The sequence below is a fragment of the Schistocerca piceifrons genome, chromosome 5 (genome assembly GCF_021461385.2).
Source record: "Schistocerca piceifrons isolate TAMUIC-IGC-003096 chromosome 5, iqSchPice1.1, whole genome shotgun sequence".
NCBI classification, from domain to species: domain Eukaryota; kingdom Metazoa; phylum Arthropoda; class Insecta; order Orthoptera; family Acrididae; genus Schistocerca; species Schistocerca piceifrons.
Genome location: NC_060142.1, coordinates 405,935,729 through 405,962,253, shown reverse-complemented (window position 1 = coordinate 405,962,253; position 26,525 = coordinate 405,935,729). Strand labels below are relative to the sequence as shown.

General features: G+C 39.2%; 1 protein-coding gene across 1 annotated transcript in view; it reads right to left on the bottom strand.

Moving 5' to 3' along the window:
• Positions 1–24,461: 24,461 nt before the first annotated feature.
• LOC124797837 overlaps positions 24,462–26,525 on the bottom strand; it is a 70,790-nt gene continuing 68,726 nt past the window's right edge. The window contains exon 5 of the mRNA XM_047260883.1: positions 24,462–25,735. Coding sequence (XP_047116839.1) covers positions 25,046–25,735 — 690 coding nt within the window. The 3' untranslated portion in view covers positions 24,462–25,045. The remainder of the gene's footprint in view (positions 25,736–26,525) is intronic.

The window sequence follows — 26,525 nt, the reverse complement described above, 5'->3', positions numbered from 1 at the left end:
TGGGGCAGGCACCAATTCCACAAGGATTTCATCAATCAGGATTCTCACTCAAGACCTGTCTCCATGAACTCACTGCCATTCACATCTGACTCTTGCGGCCCCAGGAGCTGCCAGCTGTAGACTTAAGTGTGCTCTTGGCCTCCTCGCTGAAGAAGACGGGGACTGTGTCATGATGGCAGACTTGTGGACTGGTAAGTTTATTCCTGTTTAACTTTCAAATTGCTATGTACTGGACTTAGACAATTTTACCTTCTACGAGACTTTGACTTTTACAGAGTGTTTGTTTAACAAACTTAAGACTCCGTGATGATCTAACTGACCTTTGGCCACCAGAAATATTACTGTTCTATTTGAAGAGGAGTTATTTTGTTTTTAGTTACAACCTTCATTTGTATAGAAAAACTATTAATCTTTGATAAATAAAACTCTTCAATCATTGCTACGTGGATACTTTTTGTGCCGCCATTGGTGGTTATATCAGTTGGCAACGAAGTTTTATATTTACATCAGACTCCGGCATGTGCCATGATCACTCCTTGCATGTGCTTTCCTGTTGACAATATGCTCATTATAAAATTGCTTACAGCATGACTGAACTGGTGGATCCTTCTGCCCAGCTGTTAAGAATACTCCAGCAGATGCAGTGCACCCATGAAATCCGAAATCCTGATCAAGAATCTGGTGGTCACCTCCTCATCACATCCAGTTATCTCCTCCCACATCTCCATTATAAGCACCATATCAGCTCCAAAGTCAAGGGATTCTGCTCAGCAGCACCTGTTTTTCAGCCATTTGACAAGAAGGCCAAACCAAGAGCAAACTATGCCACATGCATGATGGAGCAGCACCTCTAGTGATAATCTGTGACTCATTTTCTTTTTGGCAGACATAGGCCCAGACATTTATTATCTATTACAACATCTACCCCCCCCCCCCCGCCCCCGCCATGAACCATGGACCTTGCCGTTGGTGGGGAGGCTTGCGTGCCTCAGCAATACAGATAGCTGTACCGTAGGTGCAACCACAACGGAGGGGTGTCTGTTGAGAGGCCAGACAAACGTGTGGTTCCTGAAGAGGGGCAGCAGCCTTTTCAGTAGTTGCAAGGGCAACAGTCTGGATGACTGACTGATCTGGCCTTGTAACAATAACCAAAATGGCCTTGCTGTGCTGGTACTGCGAACGGCTGAAAGCAAGGGGAAACTACAGCCGTAATTTTTCCCGAGGGCATGCAGCTTTACTGTATGATTAAATGATGATGGCGTCCTCTTGGGTAAAATATTCCAGAGGTAAAATAGTCCCCCATTCGGATCTCCGGGCGGGGACTACTCAAGAGGATGTCGTTATCAGGAGAAAGAAAACTGGCGTTCTACGGATCGGAGTGTGGAATGTCAGATCCCTTAGTCGGGCAGGTAGGTTAGAAAATTTAAAAATGGAAATGGATAGGTTAAAGTTAGATATAGTAGGAATTAGTGAAGTTTGGTGGCAGGAGGAACAAGACTTCTGGTCAGGTGACTACAGGGTTATAAACACAAAATCAAATAGGGGTAAAGCAGGAGTAGGTTTAATAATGAATAGGAAAATAGGAATGCAGGTAAGCTACTACAAACAGCATAGTGAACGCATTATTGTGGCCAAGATAGATACGAAGCCCACACCTACTACAGTAGTACAAGTTTATATGCCAACTAGCTCTGCAGATTATGAAGAAATTGAAGAAATGTATGATGAAATAAAAGAAATTATTCAGATAGTGAAGGGAGATGAAAATTTAATAGTCACGGGTGACTGGAATTCGGGCGTAGGAAAAGGGAGAGAAGGAAACGTAGTAGATGAATATGGATTGGGGGACAGAAATGAAAGAGGAAGCCGCCTGGTAGAATTTTGCATAGAGCACAACATAATCATAGCTAACACTTGGTTTAAGAATCATGAAAGAAGGTTGTATACATGGAAGAACCCTGGAGATACTAAAAGGTATCAGATAGATTATATAATGGTAAGACAGAGATTTAGGAACCAGGTTTTAAATTGTAAGACATTTCCAGGGGCAGATGTGGACTCCGACCACAATCTATTGGTTATGGCCTGTAGATTAAAACTGAAGAAACTGCAAAAAGGTGGGAATTTAAGGAGATGGGACCTGGATAAACTGAAAGAACCAGAGGTTGTACAGAGTTTCAGGGAGAGCGTAGGGGAACAATTGACAGGAATGGGGGAAAGAAATACAGTAGAAGAAGAATGGGTAGCTTTGAGGGATGAAGTAGTGAAGGCAGCAGGATCAAGTAGGTAAAAAGACGAGGGCTAGTAGAAATCCTTGGGTAACAGAAGAAATATTGAATTTAATTGATGAAAGGAGAAAATGTAAAAATGCAGTAAATGAAGCAGGCAAAAAGGAATACAAACGTCTCAAAAATTAAATCGACAGGAAGTGCAAAATGGCTAAGCAGGGATGGCTAGAGGACAAATGTAAGGATGTAGAGGCTTATCTCACTAGGGGTAAGATAGATACTGCCTACAGGAAAATTAAAGAGACCTTTGGAGATAAGAGAACGACTTATATGAATATCAAGAGCTCAGATGGAAACCCAGTTCTAAGCAAAGAAGGGAAAGCAGAAAGGTGGAAGGAGTATATAGAGGGTCTATACAAAGGCGTTGTACTTGAGGACAATATTATGGAAATGGAAGAGGATGTAGATGAAGATGAAATGGGAGATACGATACTGCGTGAAGAGTTTGACAGAGCACTGAAAGACCTGAGTCGAAACAAGGCCCCCGGAGTAGACAACATTCCATTGGAACTACTGACGGCCTTGGGAGAACCAGTCCTGACAAAAATCTACCATCTGGTGAGCAAGATGTATGAAACAGGTGAAATTCCCTCAGACTTCAAGAAGAATATAATAATTCCAATCCCAAAGAAAGCAGGTGTTGACAGATATGAAAATTACCGAACTATCAGTTTAATAAGTCACAGCTGCAAAATACTAACACGAATTCTTTACAGACAAATGGAAAAACTAGTAGAAGCCAACCTCGGGGAAGATCAGTTTGGATTCCATAGAAACACTGGAACATGTGAGGCAATACTAACCTTACGACTTATCTTAGAAGAAAGATTAAGGAAAGGCAAACCTACGTTTCTAGCATTTGTAGACTTAGAGAAAGCTTTTGTCAATGTTGACTGGAATACTCTCTTTCAAATTCTGAAGGTGGCAGGGGTAAAATACAGGGAGCGAAAGGCTATTTACAATTTGTACAGAAACCAGATGGCAGTTATAAGAGTCGAGGGACATGAAAGGGAAGCAGTGGTTGGGAAGGGAGTAAGACAGGGTTGTAGCCTCTCCCCGATGTTGTTCAATCTGTATATTGAGCAAGCAGTAAAGGAAACAAAAGAAAAATTCAGATTAGGTATTAAAATCCATGGAGAAGAAATAAAAACTTTGAGGTTCGCCGATGACATTGTAATTCTGTCAGAGACAGCAAAGGACTTGGAAGAGCAGTTGAACGGAATGGACAGTGTCTTGAAAGGAGGATATAAGACGAACATCAACAAAAGCAAAATGAGGATAATGGAATGTAGTCGAATTAAGTCGGGTGATGCTGAGGGAATTAGATTAGGAAATGAGACACTTAAAGTAGTAAAGGAGTTTTGCTATTTGGGGAGCAAAATAACTGATGATGGTTGAAGTAGAGAGGATATAAAATGTAGACTGGCAATGGCAAGGAAATCGTTTCTGAAGAAGAGAAATTTGTTAACATCGAGTATAGATTTAAGTGTCAAGTCATTTCTGAAAGTATTTGTATGGAGTGTAGCCATGTATGGAAGTGAAACATGGACGATAAGTAGGTTGGACAAGAAGAGCACAGAAGCTTTCGAAATGCTGAAGATTAGATGGGTAGATCACATAACTAATGAGGAAGTATTGAATAGGATTGGGGAGAAGAGAAGTTTGTGGCACAACTTGACCAGAAGAAGGGATCGGTTGGTAGGACATGTTCTGTGGCATCAGGGGATCACCAATTTAGTATTGGAGGGCAGCGTGGAGGGTAAAAAACGTAGAGGGAGACCAAGAGATGAATACACTAAGCAGATTCAAGAGAATGTAGGTTGCAGTAGGTATTGGGAGATGAAGAAGCTTGCACAGGATAGAGTAGCATGGAGAGCTGCATCAAACCAGTCTCAGGACTGAAGACCACAACAACAACAACATACAACATCTAAATCTGGCAACAGAGCACAACAGCCTTCTGCAAGGAAAGTTAAAGACCAATTTACTTGAGTAATATGACTCCTGAGAGCATGTGGTGGAAGCCCACCACAAGCTTTATAGTTTTCCAAAACTGGAAGGACTGTCACACAGAGAATGGATTACCCGCCTACAGGATCTGTCTTGTGACTGCCATTTTCCATTTAATAACCCCAAGTGCAAGCAAATATATGCAGCTTCCTTGGTTAGATGTATGATTTTCATGCATGCTGATCTCATGAAGCTCAAGGACCCATCTCTAGAAACTTGTCTTCCCACCATCAAAGCATTCAAACAACTTCTTCAGTCCCTGCTACACTACCCCTCACAAATGTTTGCAACTTGGGCAATATGTCATCCTCAAACTCAACTATGCATATCTGCCCAATCAGTTTTCCAACATTCAAGCAAAGAGACAGTACTCTGGTGCCATCACCAACTTGGGTCTTCCTGCAGTCAGTGTTTTGTCAGTGATCAGCAACACTAATGTCACTACCAGTCAGCAAGGTGCAACCTCTTATGGGAAATCCAGACATAAGCCTGAAGCGCGTCAATCAGCTTTGAAGATTCCATTGGACTCTGTTTGCATGGGCTTCTCAGATCTGAGGGCAGACGATATGGATGAACTGTACCCAGACATAGCATATACTTAATCAATATTCCCACACTCTCAGAATCAATATTGTACCCATCTCCATGTAGGTACACTATCTGTCATGACCATTATTGATTGGAAATCATATTATAGCATAGGGTCCCCTCCCCTCCAACCCTTAAACCCCCTCATTTGAAGTTACAGCAGCGACTTATAAAAATTAATGGTCCAAGTACAATATTGGTCCCACAATATCATGGCCAATTTTGATGGTGGTGCCCTAGAACTGTCAGTCTTTTAGCCATGTACCTTTTTAATGCATTTGGGATAGAAGTTCATGACTCTAATTCCACAGCCAACTCCCTGGATAAAAACCCGCACGTCAAAGCATTTTTTTGTTTTCCAGCCCTGTATTTTCACAACTCTCTTCAGATGTTAGAGACATTGAAGCCCATGTGACCCTCCTTCTATCAGCAGCAGTGGAGTTTTTTAAGGCTACCAAAGTTCCTTTTGTGATCAGGTATAAGCTTCAGGGGAAATTAAAGCACCTATGATAGGAGAGCGTCCTCATTCTTATTCCAAACAGTCAATGGGCCACACTCACTGCCACTGCTGAAAAACCAAACAGTGTGATACACATTTATGGAGGTTTCAACATGACCATCAACACCCAGCCCATCGATTATGACAGACCCATTACCTAAGGTAAAGAATAACTGGGCCTGTGAAGCAGATAGAAAAGTGTTTGCAAAAGTTGATATGAGGGACCCATTCTTCCAACTGCTGTTGGACAATTACTCCTGGTGTATCCTAGTTATCAAGACTCCCTTTGGGTTGTTCCAGTACAACAGACTTCTGTTTGGTATAGCCAGCACCCTGAAATATTTCAACAAAATCTGGATGACCTCACTCAGAATGTACCAGGGACACAGAATTATTTATATGATATTCTGGCCATTGGCAAAAATGTCCACGACCTGGTCAGCAACTTGGATGCTCTGTTAATGGTCCTCCAATAGGCAAATCCAAAATGCAACAAGGACAAATATTTGTGAAGATGAATACCTTGGACAAATTTTCAGTGCTTCCAGAATCTGCCACATGTCTCAGTACACCGAGGCAGTAAAAAGCTTTTGATTCCTACCAATACCAGCCAGTAGAAATCAGTGTTGGGACAACTGAATTCCTAACAAACATTTATTCCCCATGCGACCAGCATTGCTAAACCACTACTGTGCCAAAAAATCTGTTGGCAGATGAAAAAACTTTCAGAGACTTAAAAAATGGTTCAAATGGCTCTGAGCACTATGGGACTCAACATCTTAGGTCATAAGTCCCCTAGAACTTAGAACTACTTAAACCTAACTAACCTAAGAACATCACACACACCCATGCCCGAAGCAGGATTCGAACCTGCGACTGTAGCAGTCCCGCGGTTCTGGACTGCAGCGCCAGAACCGCATGGCCACCGCGGCCGGCTGAGACTTAAAACATGCCCTCCTCTGCTCCTCATACCTGATAGCATACGAACATGCCAGCACTCTTATACTGGCAGCATATGCATCATATTATGGGCTGGGGGCAGTCTTGTCCCATTTGATTGAAGGTGTGTAATGCCCAATCACTTTTGTCCCCAAAACTGTCACTACTGCTCATCAACATTATGGGCAGGTTAAGAAAGAAGCATTAGCCATCAGTTTTGGCATTAAAAAATTCCATTATTAAGTGTATGGCAGGCACTTCACGTTGTTTGACAACCATAAACCAGCTTCAGCCAATATTCCCTCCAAAACCACATGTCACTTTCAGCGGTGGGCCCTTTTCCTGTCAAGTTATAATTATGATATTCAGTATTGATCTATGACACAACCACACAACACGCAAATGCTGATCTCCTTTCCCAGCTACCCTTTGGTCACAATCCAGTATATGACAAGGATCCTGAAGTGTGTTTCCACTTTGATATCACTGTAAAAGAAGACATCACCAACCTCCCTTTTGACACCAAGCTCGTCACACACCAAACCACAGAGTTCTCATTGCCCTGTGAGATCCTCCACCTGGTATACAGTGGTTGGCTGCCAGACCACAAACAGTCCTGGTAGTGGGAGGAACAGGCTACTGGCACTCAACACTGAATGATGTGCTGCTGCACCAAGGAGAAAGAGGCCGCACTTGGATGGTCATCCCTGCATCCCTTCATCAGTGTGATTCTGACGATTCTCCACACTGGGCACTGGGACGTGGTGCTCACTAAACATCTGACATGGGCAGTGCTATTACGCAATTGGTATCCTCTTGTACTACCTGCCACAGCAAACAGGCCACCCCTCCACGCCATTTTTCTCCATGGCCAGACGCTTCCAGTTCTTGGTCCAGGCTTCATTCGGATTTTGCAAAAGGCCACAGGACAGCTTGTCTGCTGCCAAGAAACATCAAGGCTGAGCCCATCAGTCCCTCCTTTCTGTCCTTCACCCCACAGTTCACAGTCCCCTGTTCAGTGGTCTAGCCACCACCGTTTTTCATTTAAAGACCCAGTGCAGACCCTTCCATTTACTAAGTGGTGCTAACACTGGTTTCCAGCAGTAATTTCCAAATCTAGGCTGGGGCATAGCCAAAGTGACACTTCAGAATAGCACACACTGTGCCATGTCAACCAAGTATGACCTCACCACAGTCATTCTCCTGACACCAAGGACCAACCGCTTTTTTCTCTTTCAGAGATGGAGCCACCCACCATCTCCACCCCAGACATCACTGGGCCATCTCAATTGCTGCTGGTGACCAGCTCACTGGAGAGGCCTTCAACAGCTCCACATACTACATCAGGATCAACACCAATGGATGTGGATATCATTCCACCAACCCTCTCCGCCCCCCCCCCCCCTCCACTCCCAGCTCCTCTGAATGCTAGTGTAACCTAGATCACCCAGGGATGACTAGATTCACCACCTCCTCCCCTCCATGGGGCGGGAGAGATGCTGTACTGACGCTTAACATCTGCAGTGTCACCAACCAACATCACATCAGACATCAAAGATGCCTAACAAACAGGGGACAGTTTTCTGGAGGACAGATGGCCATGTTCCAACCATACACCAGGAGGGGACCCAAGTGGGCCACATGAACCTATTCACTTCCCCAAGACACATGATCAAAAATAGGGCCTGCTGTATCCTAGCACTAAATGTTATTTAGGACAGCCTTCGGGGAAGACCACACCAGCTTGTTCTGAGTGAGTTTCCTGGGCTAGGCACCAATTCCACAAGGATTCCATCAATCAGGATTCTCATTCAGGAGTTGTCTCCATGAATTCGCTGTCATTCACATTTGACTTTGCAGCCCCAGGAGCTGCCAGCTGTGGCTTAGAGTGTTCATGGCCTCCTCGCTGAAGATGACGGGTACTCTGTCATCATAGAAGAGTTGCGGGCTTGTAAATTTATTCCTGTTTAACTTACAAATGGCTGGCTATATATAGGACTTAGAAAATTTTGCTTTCTGTGAGACTATACTTTTATGAAATATTTGTTTAAAGAACTTAAAGACTCAGTGACAATCTATCCAACCTTTGACTACCAGATGTATTATTGTTCTATTCCAAGAAGTGGCATATTTTTTCTTTTATTAATTTATTAATTTTTTGCAGTTCATGTTGGAGTAGATGTGCATTTAATCTTTGATAAATAATCTTTTTCTGGATATTCTTTGTGCTGCAGTCAGCACACATATCAACTTGACTTAAATGCATATCATTAATGTTGAAATTAATGACTGGTTCTTTGGTAACTTTACTAATGTTTTTTCATTCATTTCTTATATATGTAATCTAGTTACTGGACAACACAGCCCGTATGGTCCTCCAATGCTGTTCCAAAATTCTGCTTGTATTAGGCTAAAAGTAGTACTTGAGTCCAATATTATTCTAACTTCCATATTATTCACCATTTCCTCGACTATAGGGATTTTCAACTAAAATGTTGTTCTTCTATTTGCATTATCTTAGCTCTTCTAAGATTTCATCACTTACATATTTACACCTTTCATCCACCAACTTTTTTTCAGCTAATACTACCATTATCCTTTGTGCTCTCATTACAGTCATATTAGGTTCATTAATCTGTTGTACCTCATCTCATACATTTACTCGTTGAACCTCACTCATCATCTTATCCTGCCATTCTACGCACTTCCTAATACGGTTACTATGTACACCCATATTTTTACCCCAGTACTGGTTCACTTTAACTTTCTCATGTTTTCTGATGTACATTACAAGTCTCCAGATTGCTAAATAATAATTTGGTTTTTCAACAAGTCTACTCTCAACTAAATCTTTACACCACATACATAGGATGCAAGAAGTCCATACCATCTATGCGAAATATTGCTCTGGCCATTTCCTCCACTTTTTTGGTTCAATTTTCCACTATTTCTTGTAAATATATTCCTTTCACTGACCAGGATATTATCTCCCTCCTCTCTTTCACTCCATTCCACCAAGTTTTGTCTGTCAGACATAAATCATAACCTGTGCCAGCTTTTAAACTTACAGTTTTCTCGTTCACTAGCCATTCAACAATAGGCCCAGACTAGACTATGTACTGTTTCTTCCCTCTCACAGAATTCTGCATGATTTGCTTGATTAAGAGACAATAATTCAATATTGACTTACTGGCCCTACCACATCTGTTCAAACAAATTTCAGGCTTGCAGCCGGTCGTCATTCAATACTTCGCACGATATTTCAACTGGGCACCTGCCAGTTGAACCACACAGCCCGCCGGCAGTGCCCTTGCTGGTGGAATAGCGGAACTCAGTCACCCTCTGCGTTGCTGTTTGCCACAGCCATCGACGCGCTCTGTCATCTTTGATTTGAGCAAATCGTGGAGATGATGGGATTCCATGCACTGTCCAGCTGGTAGCCGCTGTCACTGTTTAACAGATTTTCCGCCAGTCATATTTCTACAGATTCTTTAATAATGGAGTCCCAGAAAGACATTGCTGTGGACAAAATCATTGTTTTTTCATACTCCATTGAATGTCCAGTAGAAATACAATGTTCAGCAATAGCGGACTTGCTTGGCTGCAAAAGGCGGGTGTAACGTTGATGTTCAGTGCAGCGTTTTTTCACGGTGCGTGTGGTTTGACCTAAGTAAGCCATACCACATTGGCACGGTATCTTGTAAATTCTGGCCTTTCGTAGTAACATATTGTCCTTAACTGATCCCACAAGGTCCGCAATCTTCGATGGTGGATGGAAAACCACTTTTACCTGTAATTTTCAGAGGATTCTTGCTATTTTAAACGAAGTGTTGCCAACGTAAGGAAGAAAAGCTAAAGATTGTTCCGGCATGTTCTCCTCTTTATTCACTTCCTGCTTCTTAGTTTTAACTGTTAGTGCCCTGTTAATCTGCCAGGTGGAATACCCATTTTCACTGAATACTGTCTTTACATGGGCGAGTTCTTGAGGTAAGCTATCTAGATTTGAGACAGTATGAGCTCTATGAACAAGTGTTTTAAGCAAACTCATGGTTTGCAATGGGTGTTGGCAACTCGATGCTTGCAGGTACAAATCAGTATGAGTGAGTTTCCGGTAAACTGAATGCCCTAAAGAACCATCGGAGGAAGAATGATAGAAAATTTCCAGGGAAATGGCTTGGACGGAGAGGGCCAGTTGTGTGGCCTCCAGATTCACCTCACCTAAATTCCCTGGATTTTTTCCTGTTGGGACGTTTGAAGGAGCATGTGTCTTCTGCTCCATTGACACATGTAGAAGAACTGACAGTGTGTGTTTGTGCTGCTCTTGTGTCTGTGGATGCAGCCATGTAACAAAGAGTCCAGAGCTGTATGATCCAGTGGGACATGCAATGTTTTCATGTGCAGTGGGGTAACTTTTAGCATCTGCTCTGATGACAATGTATTCTTTTGTAAATGGCATGTAGTCATTAATATGGAAATTATTATTGTCACTGGTTGCTAACCTGTTACATCTGAGTGGACGTGCTGCATGTAATGTAAATGGCTAGTAGATGTTGATTTATTTAACTGTTCAATCATCTTTAGCATCTCAAAATTGATATTGTTTTTTAGTTATTCTGTCCTATAACAATCATTTGTTTCAACTGTCTGTTTCTGACTTGTCTGACCATGTTTTTCTTATGTCCACCACGACAAAACCCTGTACTATATAAATGTCAGGTATCTGCAGCTTAAGAAGCAGTGTATACTACAGTATTATGTGGCATAATGAAATTGGCAAATAAAAACAAATACGCCTCAACCCAGAACTAAACCTTCAACCTCCTGCATGCTAACCCAACATGCTATCTACTACACCAACTGCACAGCACTATTTCTACATGCTGTCAGAGATAGTTGCTGTACATGTCATTACAGTGTTGCTAGACTGCCAATCTTTTAACATTCATTTATGCAGGAAGTATGTGCAGGCCAAAAGAGAGAGAGAGAGAGTGGGGAGCGGGGAGGGGGGGGGGGGGGGGGGGGTGCATGGTGGTGCAAATTTAAATGGAAAAAAAAAACGGTGTCAAGGAGGCAGTGACTGTAGAAGCAGATTAGAGGTTTCCCCTGTGACAGCCATCAAAGTTGTTAATATCTTTCTATTACAAGTGGTAGTTCCTCTGTAATTATTGTAATTTGCACATGGTAAGAACCATTGCAGAAGAGGCAAAAAGAAAGTCAAGGAGAGGCAAGAGAGCGAAAAGTACAGGCAAGAAAACGAGGCAAGTCTTTTTCAAACATTTTCAAAAAACATTTGATAATTTTTAGAAAAGAGATGAACGATGGTTTCATCAAGAATGACAACAAATAATAAACTGGTAACATCAACTGCTTCAGTGACAGACCTTATTTTCAAGGAACAGAAGGAATGGGATGAGATTAAAAATTTACAAAAGGAACCACAAGTATTTAAAAAGGAAAGTCAAAGTGCCAAAAGGAGATTAAGAGTCCTTTGATCAGAAGGTAGATAAAGATATTGCTGAAATGCAATTTGGTAATTAAAAAAATCAGAGAATATAATTTTCTGTGAACAATATCAGCATCATAATTGGTGAATTATGCCTTGATGTGAGAAAACAGAGGTGTGTTAGTAGCCCTAATTCATGAAGTGTGAATCTGCATGGGATTTCTTGTGGTTTATGGATGTTCAATGTTGAGGTTATGAGCATAAATATGATTTGTAATGTACCATTTAGAAGATAGTTTGTTGCAGTTGGTATTATTAAATGCAGAGAAATGTCAACCATGTGAACAATTTGAGTGGGAGTTAAAAGCAAATTTTGGTCATCAGAGACCCAGAAACACTTAAGGCTTCAGGTATTAAGAGCTTGGGTTTATAATAAACTTTGTAGAATGCCATATTATTTGAGTTAAATATCTAGATGAAACAACTGATGAATCACATTTGATTGAAATATTAATTAGCCAGTTACCAAGGGTGCTAAAGATAAAAGCTAATACTTAGATATTGGGAGAATGTTCAGGTATTGTTGGAATTTCTAGATGGCTTGGTTACTTAAATTATTCTCGGGAAAATTGTGGGAGAAAGTAGAATAAAGTAACCCTAATATGGAGAGATGGTAGGGGTGGTGGTACACCTGAGGTGAATTGTTATCAAACAGCCCTGAGCTGCCTCCAAATTATAACAATGAATTTAGAGATGATAATATGAAAGGCCAGATGCTCAAAACAGAAAAAATGAGAGAGGAAATGGGTATGAGAGAATAGACTTTCTTGGAAAAACCCAAGAGCAGTGGGCAAATGTGAGGGAAAATAGATTTGGTAGGAATTTTAAAATTTTCCTGGCGAATTGACTGTTCAAACAAATTTCGGGCTTGCAGCTGGTCGTCGTTCAATACTTCGCACGATATTTCAACTGGGCACCTGCCAGTCATCTTCAGGTGAGCCGTCACAGACTGGCGAAAACGTCCTCCGTTCCGAAATATATATCGTACTGTAACTATTCTGCGCATGCGTTGAAAACTTGATAGTTGAACCACACTGTAGCACACTAATTCCAAAGTGTGGAGGGGCACTATCATGTTGGAACTATCACCTCTGCCATACATGATGTAGGACATATTCCAGTGTGTCAGGCAAATAGTTTGAGAGGAGTGCATGATATCTTTGTGCAGTCAACAGTCAGGCAACAAGTAGGGACTCAAACTCCTGTCTCCCAATATTCTGAACCAGATGTTGATGTGAAAGCGAATTTGATATCCATGGGCTTGGGTGATGTGCGTGTTAATGTCACGCCAATGGTAGGCATTGTGCATAATGAAGACACCTTCATGAGTGAACTCTGCTTCATCTGACCATATTACAGTGTTTATGAAATTGTCAGTGGCTTCCTGTTGTTGTTGCAACCACTCACAGAACTGAATCTGCATATGGTGGTCTGCAGGATTCAGGTGTTGTGTTAAAGAATAATGACAGGGGTGCAGCCAATGGTTGTGCAGTACATCAACTACCATTGTATTTGAGACACACAGCTGCCTTGCTACACTATGTGTACTTCATTGGGGTTCTTGGTGTACGGCCTCCAGAATAGCTTCCTCAGTAGCTGGTGTATGATAAGTCCCTGGATGACCTCTGTCACATGATGGTGGAAAGAGAGAACCTATCTCCTGAAGGTGAAGCTCTAGACATTGAAACACATTTTTATCTGGGTGATGTTGACGAGGATGACTAGCAGCATATCCATGAGTGGCAGTACCAACCCAGTTATCAGATGCACAAAGGACCAGAAGCATACCCAAATATTCATTGTCTGTGTATGCCATATGTCTGCTACACTGTTTTAGAATAACGCAAGAAGAAAATATGATGTGTGTATGAATGTACCTGGAGTCTGTCACAGGCGCATTGCTCTTCTAGCAGCTGCTCCCTGTCTGGTGAACAGTGCATACAGTATAAACATGTCGTTAGTCGCAGCGGGCTGTTCCACCTAAGGCGCATCACCTCTTTTTTGTTTGGCATGATTCATCCCAACACTGCCAATGGTGAAATGGTTGTTTTTGAAATATACGGTTTCCCTAATGCTAATGGATGTGGTGTTTCCACATTTCCATCAATAATAATAATAATAATAATAATAATAATAATAATAAGAAGAAGAAGAATAAGATATGGAGATACTTACTAAACAGCATTTGTTTATCAGACTCAATGTTGAAAGTCATAATCAGTGGTTCCAGCACATGAAAATGGTAATTGTGTGTGCAAATTATTTGCAAACCACGTTTTGTTAGTCCTACTGGTGACATAAGGCATTAATGAAATGTAATGAACTTGAAAATGGCAAGAATAATAGTTGCTACTAATTGATGGGACCACTGGAGGAGGGTACACAGGAAACAGGTTTGGAATTTAGTAGACGCAGTGGTGTGAAACAATTCATGTCCACGATGTGGCTGGACACTGTGGCCGAGTGGTTCTAGGCGCTTCAGTCTGGAACCGCGCTGCTGCTACAGTCGCAGGTTTGGATCCTGCCTTGGGCATGCATGTGTGTGATGTCCTTAGGTCAGTTAGGTTTAAGTAGTACTAAGTCTAGGGGACTGATGACCTCAGATGTTAAGTCCATAGTGCTTAGAGCCGTTTGAACCATTTGAATTTCCACGATGTGCAAAGGGCTTCTTTCAAAGCTGACCAATGAAAATCATTGTACTTCCATTTCTGTTTTTGTAGTATGTAAGTGTTATTGTTTTACAGAAGACCCATTGTAATCACTGTATGATAGTTAAGATGCCGGTTACCATACCATACAGACTACATTTAGCAAATAAAAACAGATATGCACCGACTCAGAATTGAACCCTTGACCACCTGCTTGTTAACTCAAAACACTACCCACTTCAACAACTGTACACCACTGCTCCTACATGCTGACGAAGTTAGTTACCCTACATGCACTGCCATATTGCCAATCTTTAAAGTTCCATTTACTGCTGGAAATATGTGAAGGATGAAATTTTGTGAGAAATATTTTTGTATTGCTTGTATGTGGGGAAACACACAGTGAAGTCCAAGTGGGAAATTGTTTCTACCCTGTATGTGACTCTGCTTGATCTTCTTTGAATTTTACATATGTCTACACAAGTACTACAACCAAAAGAAAGTATTGTTTATCCTTGTCCTTTCTTAAGTCAAAGTCCCATGTGGAACTGTACTGCTTTCATTTCTTGTACTGAAAAACTCTCCTTTTGATGTGTATTCTTTGTGTGTTCATAGAAAGATTTAAAACAATCTCAAAAAATCAGTATGGATTTCAAAAAAGCAAAACCACAGTATCTGCTATAATTAATTTTGTTGATAAAATTAGCTCATATATAGACAACTTACTGCATGCCACAGGAATTTTTGTGACCTGTCAAAGGCCTTTGATAGTGTGAATCACTCCTTGCTACTCTGTAAACTGGAAAAATATGGAATTGGGGGCACAATATTAGAATGGTTTAAGTCCTATCTAACAAACTGAAGGCAAAGAGTGGTTATAACATCGGAGAGAGGAACTTACACTTCAAAATGGAAAACCATTTCACATGGAATACCCCCAAGGTTCTGTCTTAGGTCCCATTCTGTTTTTGTTTTACATAACTGAGCCGCCACTTAATATGGGTGTCACTCAGTTTTATTTGCAGATGACACATCTTTAATCATTGAAAGTAACAGTACTGCTCAAATTCCACAAACTGTATTAAATACTTTAGAAAAATTAGATACCTGGTTTGATTTAAACAGGTTAAACATGGAAAAGACTCAGTTAATGCAGTTTAAAACAAAACAAGCAAAATTAAATGATTTTCAGGTCAGTCACAGAAACCAGGATTTGCAGGAAGCTGTGTGATATTCCTAGGAATGCAACTAGATAAAAATCTATCTTGGGGATCACATATACAGTACCTTGCAAATAAATTAAATAGTCTAGCATTTGCCATGAGAATATTGTACAATGCTACCAGTATGGGCATAAGAAAAGTAGTATATCACAGTGACTGAGTCAGTAATAAGGTATGGAATTGTTTTTTGGGGTAACTCAAACCATATGTGTCAAATACTAAAACTTCAGAAAACTATCATCAGAAATATGCACAATGTAGGGCACAGAAAATCATGTCACCTACTCCTAAAAAATCTAAGTATATTAAGTGTTCTCTCACTATACACATATGAGCTGATTATCTTTGTACACAATAACCCTGATTTATTTGTAGCAAATCATTTTCAAGATGATTACAACACCAGAAATCAAAATAATTTTATGCTGCCCACCCACTGTTTGAAACTTTATGGGTATGAAAATTTATAACAAAGTGAAAGGAGGAGAACTGCTCAGCATAAATTTAGAAACACTGAAAAATCCTTATATGAGAAACTAGTGCATAAATGTTACTATAATAGAAGAATTCATAAATGACAACTTGAAAATTTGAGGAGAGAGCAAATACGTAGGACTTTTAATCTTAAAAGTATGTTACGTTTGAAGAAAAATTATTAATTGCTTAATTAAGTAATTATTAAGTACTGTATATTATATTACTGGTATTGTGTTTTGACGAGTCTCCTGTACTTTAAGTCAATGGTTTGAAATTGTATGTTACAAGACAATAAACTTCTACTTCTACTAAACCAGAAAATGTGTGACTCAAAAACTTTCTCAGCTCAGCTGAAATTTGGAAAATATGGGCAGTATTCACGTTCTTCAAATATTTGTATCTAAATAAAATTTTGAGATAATCCCTTTCTACTATTGTAATATGTAAACTGAGTTTCTCTGTATTACTATTGTATACTGCTTGAGAACCAGATTTGAAAATACAGGTTCCCTTTACTGTTTACAGACTGGACTTGACCATAGTCACTTTGCCACGTCTTATGATAAATGATTAAATTTTCAGTTAATTAACAAGTGGGTCTATCACTGCCTTTAGGATACACAATACCCAAACCACTAGGTGATACCCTCCAGTAGCCTATCTTACACAGACAAATATTGTTTTCAGTCAGCTCTATCCCTTATTGCACTAGCTATGATGTTTGCTGAGACAGGAGTTTTGCCTACACTAGTAGTTACTTCATATATTCATTAGCATCCCACATGTACTTATCATATGTGGCTGCTGAATCAAACCTTTATCATCATCTTAATGCACTGAGAAAGAGTGTACATGGCAATGAAAAGTTATATTTCAGTTTGCTTAAAGCCATGATTTATTTCACATTAAAATTCTGAGCTGTAATGGTTCTTTTGTAATTACATAAACAAAACTACACTGCAGCTTGTTTTCCTATTCATAATTAAGATGAAAGTTTCTCTTGTTTCAGATCAACTCTCATCTATTGCCTTTTATTTTGACAATTCTTTTTTCTTCAGCAATTTCAAAATCAACCTCAAAAGTTCATTCAAAAGTATTAACAAGACTCACGAAAGTTTTTCTTCTTCCCACTTATCACACACTATAATATAGTTCTCAATTTATTTTAAATCATTTTTGATTGTTTCAAAGAGCCCACCTGTAGTGTTTACTGTCTCTGGATCAGAAGCTGTGTGTAGCATTTATTGTCTACAGATCAAGAGCTGCACTCTGAGAGCAAATATTGTAACTGTTTTTTGCCCTCTATTTCACCTCAAAGTACACAAAATTCACTTCACCTTGCATCGTTCATGTTAGAAACAAATAAAAACCTTCAGAATCCTATTTTTTACTGAGATATTTTTGTACTTATGTCACTTCTTTTTAATAAGATGGTAAAGAGTAAAATGAAAGGAAAGAGAAAACAATCCATAGCTACTACGCATGTCAGTAGCACACCACAATGCTCGTGTTCTCAAAATTCCTTTAATGTTATTGAAACAAACAAAAGCACATTTCATGTGTAAATGATTTTTTTCTGCAGAAAATGATGTAAACTTTGTAAATATGCTACTTAATGAGTCCTAAGAAGAGTCTCTAAAATATCAAACTTCATTATTGTCTCCCATACTTTCCTGCCCCTGACTTGATTTGTTTAGAACATAAGCTTCTCCATCTTTTCCTGCCCTCCCACCACATCTCTCTCCAATGTCAAGAATCAGATCCCACAGCAACACAGAGCCAAGTTCTTGGATCACAGGTGGCATTAAATACTCTTGTGGAACCCTAAAAAGACCAATATCTAAAATAAAAACATCCACAGTTTGTAGAATATCTTAAGAATAACAAGGGGGCCTATCAAAAAGTAATTGCTATAGCAAAATTTCTGAGTAAGGACAGCTTAATAAGACAGTCTGATAATAAATGAGAAGCTGTATGGGGAATTGCAAAAATTAAAATGGAGAGGAGATGTGAAGGACTGGAAATCATTATGAAGAGCACATAAAATGTTAATATAAAAAAGATTATTTGCCAAAGTATATAAATGCAGCAAGTTCATTAAGCTCAAAATTCACATATCAAGAAAAACAGAATATTCAATAGCTGCTTGTAACGTGAGGGTAGATCCAACAAACAGGTTAAAAGTGATAAAAAGCTTGAAACCTGAAATGTCGGCGGGAGTAGATGAGGTGTCGGTGTCTGTCACAATGAAAATTGCAAGACCCTTGTCATATATTGTGAGCTTATCATTCACTGATGAAGAGTTTCTGAAAAGTTTAAAATCTCAAAAGTGTGTCCTTGTTTAAAATTGACAACAACTTCAAGCAGGAAAAATCATCTAACAATATCACCACTCCTAAAAACAAAGATTCTGTAACTTACCAAATGAAAGCGTTGGTATGTTGATAGAGACAATAACAAACACAAACACACACACAAATTTCAAGCTTTTGCAACCCACGGTTGCTTCATCAGGAAAGAGGGAAGGAGAGAGAAAGACGAAAGGATGTGGGTTTTAAGGGAGAGGGTAAGGAGTTATTCCAATCCCGGGAGTGGAAAGACTTACCTTGGGGGGAAAAATGGACAAGTATACACTCGCACACACACACACATCCATCTGCACATATACAGACACAAGCAGACATATTAGAAAAAATGATAAAGCACAAAATTAACAAATATTTAGATGAGAATAAGTTATTGATCAGTAATCCAACTTGGCTTTCAGGTAGGTAAAAACACCAAAACAGGAGTAATCTGCTAAACTGAACAAATAAATAGAAATCTTAAAAAACTAGTATAGTTGGAGATAATTTATATGAATATCAATTTATATGAATATCAAGAGCTCAGATGGCAACCCAGTTCTAAGCAAAGAAGGGAAGGCAGAAAGGTGGAAGGAGTATATAGAGGGTTTATACAAGGGCGATGTACTTGAGGACAATATTATGGAAATGGAAGAGAATGTAGATGAAGACGAAATGGGAGATAAGATACTGTGTGAAGAGTTTGACAGAGCACTGAAAGACCTGAGTCGAAACAAGGCCCCGGGAGTAGACAACATTCCATTAGAACTACTGATGGCCTTGGGAGAGACAGTCATGACAAAACTCTACCATCTGGTGAGCAAGATGTATGAGACAGGCGAAATACCCTCAGACTTCAAGAAGAATATAATAATTCCAATCACAAAGAAAGCAGGTGTTGACAGATGTGAAAATTACCGAACTATCAGTTTAATAAGTCACAGCTGCAAAATACTAACGCGAATTCTTCACAGATGAATGGAAAAACTGGTAGAAGCGGACCTTGGGGAAGATCAGTTTGGATTCCGTAGAAATGTTGGAACATGTGAGGCAATACTAACCTTACGACTTATCTTAGAAGAAAGATTAAGGAAAGGCAAACCTACGTTTCCAGCATTTGTAGACTTAGAGAAAGCTTTTGACAATGTTAACTGGAATACTTTCTTTCAAATTCTGAATGGAGAAGAAATAAAAACTTTGAGGTTCGCCGATGACATTGTAATTCTGTCAGAGACAGCAAAGGACTTGGAAGAGCAGTTGAATGGAATGGACAGTGTCTTGAAAGGAGGATATAAGATGAACATCAACAAAAGCAAAACAAGGATAATGTAATGTAGTCAAATTAAATCAGGTGATGCTGAGGGAATTAGATTAGGAAATGAGACACTTAAAGTAGTAAAGGAATTTTGCTATTTAGGGAGTAAAATAACTGATGATGGTCGAAGTAGAGAGGATATAAAATGTAGACTGGCAATGGCAAGGAAATCGTTTCTGAAGAAGAGAAATTTGTTAACATCGAGTATAGATTTAAGTGTCAGGAAGTCGTTTCTGAAAATATTTGTATGGAGTGTAGCCATGTATGGAAATGAAACATGGATGATAAATAGTTTGGACAAGAAGAGAATAGAAGCTTTCGAAATGTGGTGCTACAGAAGAATGCTGAAGAGAAGGTGGGTAGATCACGTAACTTAGGCGGAGGTATTGAATAGGATTGGGGAGAAGAAAAGTTTGTGGCACAACTTGACAAGAAGAAGGGACCGGTTGGTAGGACATGTTTTGAGGCATCAAGGGATCACAAATTTAGCATTGGAGGGCAGCGTGGAGGGTAAAAATAGTAGAGGGAGACCAAGAGATGAATACACTAAGCAGATTCAGAAGGATGTAGGTTGCAGTAGGTACTGGGAGATGAAGAAGCTTGCACAGGATAGAGTAGCATGGAGAGCTGCATCAAACCAGTCTCAGGACTGAAGACCACAACAACAACAACAATTTATATGTCTCCAAAGAATTTGATACTGTTAATCATGGCATCCTTTTAGAAAAATTGGAAGCTCTTGGTATTCAATGGGAAAGCAAAATGTGGTTTGTACTATACCTGTGGAACCACAGACAGATTTTATGAGTGATGTTAGCTTATTCCAATCACAAAGTCAGTTTAGTATCAGATGAAAAAAGCCAGTGCTCTAGGTCCCATTTTATTTCTTATTCATATAAATGATGTATACACCTTACATAGTGAAACCAATCTCATGTGTTTGCAAAAGATACTAGTGTGATAATAAGCAAACCAAAGCCATTGCTGCATACAATTACATATCAAGTTTTTAAGCAGTGTAAAACCAACAAAATGCTACAAATTCATGTTGATCAAAACTTAAATTTTATGATAATTCAGTAAAGTGTACACAGGAATCCAGTTCAGCCTGTGTTGCTCAGAGAGTTATCTCAGACATTTGTACCTCTGATGATACCTGGATGGTGTACTTCATTTATATCCAGTCCATCACAACAAATGGAATATTTTGTGTTACCACCACTTGCCACCTAAAACAGTTTCTTTTCTGTTACAGAAGAATGCTATCCAAGTAATAACACACAGTCCTCCACAGACATCATACAAACCTATATTCAAAAAACTGAAAGTACTAACTATACCCTCACTCTATAAAAAAATGTGTTTTGTATTTCAGGGCCAACCTTGAAGATGTTCTGATAATTCCTGACTTCCATAACTACTGCTGAAATAGCACAGCAGTCCATACACAGTAAACTAAAAAAAGCTGACATACAAAGACATATGAGCCACATTAGTGTTACATTTTACAAGAGCTCACCAGTCTAATTGTAAAGTTAGAAGATGAAAATAGTTTTTAAGCAACATTTAAAAAACAATGTTACTCTGCATGTGAATGTTGGGTAGTAACATTATGCTAATATGTTTATCTGAAGCCAAAATTCAAAATACTCTTTTGCCCCTTAACATTTTCATTATGTTTATGTATCACAGACAACTATTTTTTGATGGCAAACTTGTACTGAATCAATGCTGTTTATAAATAGATTTGCTGTTTAGGAAGGACAAGAGTGTAAGCTTACAAAGAACAGACTATGACAGACTGTGTAAGTATGCAATTTTGTATGGGTCACTTTGTATTATCTTTTGTGTGTGCATGTGTTATTTTATGTGCAGTACATATTCATATGCTCCATTTCCTTGTAATGAATTAAAGTAAAATTTACGTGTACATTTGAACAACTTCCATACAATATTAGTCTAATAAAAAATGCTGAAAATTTGCTCAATGGTAAATAGAAATTTAAATAAAAATTTGTTATAGCTTCAAATTAACCTTGTTCTCTTACGACTTCATATTATATTTAAATGATACTTTAGATGAAGAATTGGTTTAGGCCCTACATAACATAGGGCACACAGCCTACGAATAATGATATGTTGAATTCTTACCATGGTGTTCTATTGCGAAAAGAATCACCACTTACTGCACGAGACCTGTGGTTTTGCAAATTAAAAATAATGGACTGTTATAGGAATAAATTTAAACTGGTATTACAGAATAAAACCAATAACCACAAATTCAGAAGTACAGCTCTCTCCTGAAACTGTCAATGTGGCCTATCATTTCAATGTAATGATGAGTTGCCACTTTAACTTAACAGGTATTGGTGCTGTGTAATTGAACTCTGTGTACTCAAATGATAACAAATCAGCAACATTAAATCAACTTTGATTCTGTTTCCTTTCAATCATATTCCCCACCCCCCCCTCCCCACTCATAAATATCACTTTGCTATGTCACATGATAGACAAGTAACAGCCATTTGTGCCACAAGATCCGAAAATTTTCATAGCTATTCTAACATTTGATGCAGCCATACTACACACATTTGTTGTAGCTTTTAAGCTACAAAAAGTTTTAATATCTCAGGAACATGACAGGTACTTTATTTGATTACTAGCTCACAAACACAGCATTGCCCAGGAATTCATTTTGCCAATTCTCTGTTAGAAACAGAAGCAAAAAATGAACTATGTTTGCAGTGCAAAGTTTCTGTATGTTGGGCACAGCTGCTTTGTGTGTCCACAATGCAATTCTGTAAATGTCTCTATGGCAACCGCTCTTCATAGCGCAATAGACAGCTATTGCTTTTGCCACAGCCATTTGCATTTTGTAGTTGAAAGCTTTCAAAAGTATAAGGCATTTTCTGAAGTTGACTCAACTGTGGGCCTGTCTTAGTGGTAAAGGAAAAAAGTGTATTAAAGCTTAACAGATGATGAGGCTTCTTTTTTTCACACATCTCAACATTTATGATGTCATATCTCTTGAACTATATGTTGTAAAATGATATATTTCTGTAGCTACATTCATCAGCATATGTGGACACTGTCTGTTAAATATGTTGTGAATAGAGTTAGTAGCAAATAAGTAATAAATTTAAATGCCATGCACAATGCAGCAGTTTTTCATGCATCTCAGCTTTTATGATGTCATACCTCCTGATCTACATGTGGTACCATGCTATAATTTTTTAGGTATATTAGGCAGTATATGTGAATACTGCTTGCAAAATTTGTTATGAATAGTGTTAGTAGTACAGAAGTAATAAATTTAGATGTCATGCACGACATGGCAGTTTTTGTCAGATTACATTGTTTACAACATAATATCTCCTGAACTATTATGGGTAGATGGTTCTTACTCACAAAGTTATTATTGCCTTACAGTACGGGATATGTGAACCAAGTTTTGCTGAAATTGGTTCAGTGGTTTAGGAGGAGATGTGGAACATACAAACATTTTTATAATATGTACAGTTAACAATCCACCTTTGTCACAATTTATTTACAAACCTGTTCTGATGATAACAATTTTAAATAACCTTAATTCACAAATAAAACAATTCTTTGCTGTGAAATTTGTCTATAAATTTCACTTGTAGTTTGATGGTTCCACTTAACATCTGCTGACAATGGTGTAGGCAGACAAACAGAGTACAGTGGGTGCAAACACAGTGAAGCATTGTATTTTGTACTTCAACTGGAGCTACATGTGTGTGAATTACAGGCAGATTTTGGTGTTGCTGTTCACATATATCACAACACAATGAACAGTACATTAAAATCTGCCATGCAGATTGATGGATGTACCAAAAAGGGGGGGGGGGGGGGGGTATTGCAGGACCTCACCTCTGTTACTTTTATAAGAACAAGAAGAGAAGGAAAGTTGCTATTCACCATATAGCAGAAATGCTGGGTTGCAGATAAGCACAACAAAAGACTCACAATTATAGTTTTCGGCCATTAAAGCCATTGTCAACAACAGACACACACATATGTATACAGACTCACGCAAATGCTACTCAGACACATGACTGCAATCTCAGGCAACTGAAGCCACACTACGAGCAGCAGCACCAGTGCATGATGGGAGTGGTGACTGGGTGGGGGTAAGGAGGAGGCTGGGATGGGGAGCGGGAGGGATTTATGGTGGAGGTGGCAGACAGTGAATTGCTGCAGGTTAGACAGAGGACATGGGAGAAGTGGGGAGGGGGGCAGGGGAAAAGCATAAAAGGAGAGAAATAAAGAGGCTGGATGTGGTGGTGGAATGACGGCTGTGTAGTGTTGGAATGGGAACAGGGAAGGGGCTGGATGGGTAAGGACAATGACTACTTTCCCCTCCCCATCTCTCCCGTGCCCTCCGTCTAACCTGCAGCACTTCACTGTCCGCCACCCCCACCATAAATCCGTCCCCCACCCCACCCCAGCATCCTCCTTACCCCCACTCAGTCGTCACTCCTATCATGCACTGGTGCTGCTGCTCGTTGGTTTCAGTTGCCTGAGACTGCAGTCATGTGAGTTGCATTTGCTTGAGTGTGTGTGCGAATGTGTGTCTATTGTTGACAAAGGCTTTAATGGCTGAAAGCTATAATTGAGTCTTTTTGTTGTGCCTATCTGCGACTCAGCATTTCCACTACATGGTGGGTAGCAACTTTTCTTCTCATAATATTGTTACATTCCATCCTGGATTTTCCATTGTTTGATTTTATAAGAACAGCATGAAATTGAAGTCTGTATGTGTCTCAATCATGCAAGGTAACATGGGACAATGTCCTAGATAGCCTCACTGGAAAGTACAGGTTGTCACCATTGTGAACCAAAATACATTGCCAAAAAATGGTTCTGTTAAATAGAAAAAAAAGCAACTGCACATTTTGAGTGTAACAAGATGTGATACAAATTATTGCTCATTGGTGATACATGGTCATAATGGACAAAGACTAGTAAAATTATTTTCTTCTAGATGTGTTGAACTATCACCCAAGACTATGCTTCTTAAAATAGTAATTTGAAACGGTGATAAATTAACACATTGACTGCCATATGCACAGTGATGGATATTTCACCACCAGTCCAGGCCTTGGTGTCATGCATAAAGGCTCTGTTGTGGTCACCGGTGGCTACATGGCAGGCAAAGTGTTGAAGGCTGAAACAGGTTTCCTTATATATTAAATATGTCCATTTTCTATAGCATATTTTACATTATCTGCTAGTCGCTTGATAGTTTGCTTATTTGTTAATGGTGGAAACTTCCAAATTTCATGAAATGGAATAAATTCTTCTCCTTCCATTAAGCTGGGTTTCGGTTTGTCCTGGTCATCCAGTGTGCTCTCTGCCACTGCTTCCAATGACATAATGAATCCAAAAATTGAGAATTGTTTTACCTCAGCTTCAAATATTTTGTATGGGTAAACAACTTGTGGATCAGATCCCAAATCTTGAATCATCTCAGAAAGACTTTGGTGGTAAGTTTTAAGTAAATCTGAGATATTTGACTCTCTCAATTCCTTGGATGTGCTTGAATACAGAAAGAATGAGAGATCACATACTGGATTTGCCCACCGTGACATTTGAAAATCAATTATACGAACATCTTTTAAATGTTGATCATCAGAACCATCATACAGGAATAAAAAATTTGGACCCCATGTATCTCCATTCAGAACTACAGAGTGAGGTTTGTCTGGCTTAACCAGATCAATGGCTTTATCATAGACTGCACTTTCACAGAATTCTCTCATCTTTTGTTCATATACGCTGTCAGGATATTCTAAGGAAACTGCCTGCATAGAATAATTTAGTACATTTTTCATCATTCCTTGGTACCATTCTCGTTGTGCTTCACTGTAGAGCACTTCCTGTAATAAAGGAATTTGCTATTAAACATTGCTAACTTACTTATATAATATTTAAGAATAATTAAAAAAACTAACAAGGCAAATACAAAATATACAATTTGCTCCCAGAATGGTTCATGGTGGAAGGAGGAGGGGTTCAATGTCACAAATCCATGGATAAACTTTTTAAGCAGGTTTAAGGGAAAAGGCTACACAAATCAGGAGCTGGGTCCTTATTTACACATCAATTAAAAATACAAAAACTTGCAAATCTCAGACAAATGGTATGATAGTTTTCATCTATGGTCAGGCAGTAGACAACACATATATTTAGCAAAATGAGTCACCTTTTTACAAAATTCTGATCCTGTAAATTACATCATAAGAATTTGGAGTGGCCATCTTCAGCTATGCTGCCAGTTCATTCAGCAATCTTTGTCAAGAAGATAGGAGACAACAAGTTACACTGTTAAAGCAACATGAAACTGAGATGTTTATCAGGCAAATCCTGAAGAGATAAATCCCATCTGCAAGAAAGACTTTAGACTTGTGACAATCATGTCAAGTTATACTGACTTAAACGTCTGAAACAGAGTCAGTTAAAAATAACCAACAAATTAATGAAAATGAAGTTTTCTATGAAGGCAAAAGAACAATTGTGTGATAATTATTTTTCAAGCTTTCAAAGCCGAACTTGGTATGTATTTCTGAGAAAAGTAGAGAGAGAGAGAGAGAGAGAGAGAGAGAGAGAGAGAGAGAGAGAGAGAGAGATTAGTTAGTTGTAATCAAAGATTTTACATTTTATTCATAA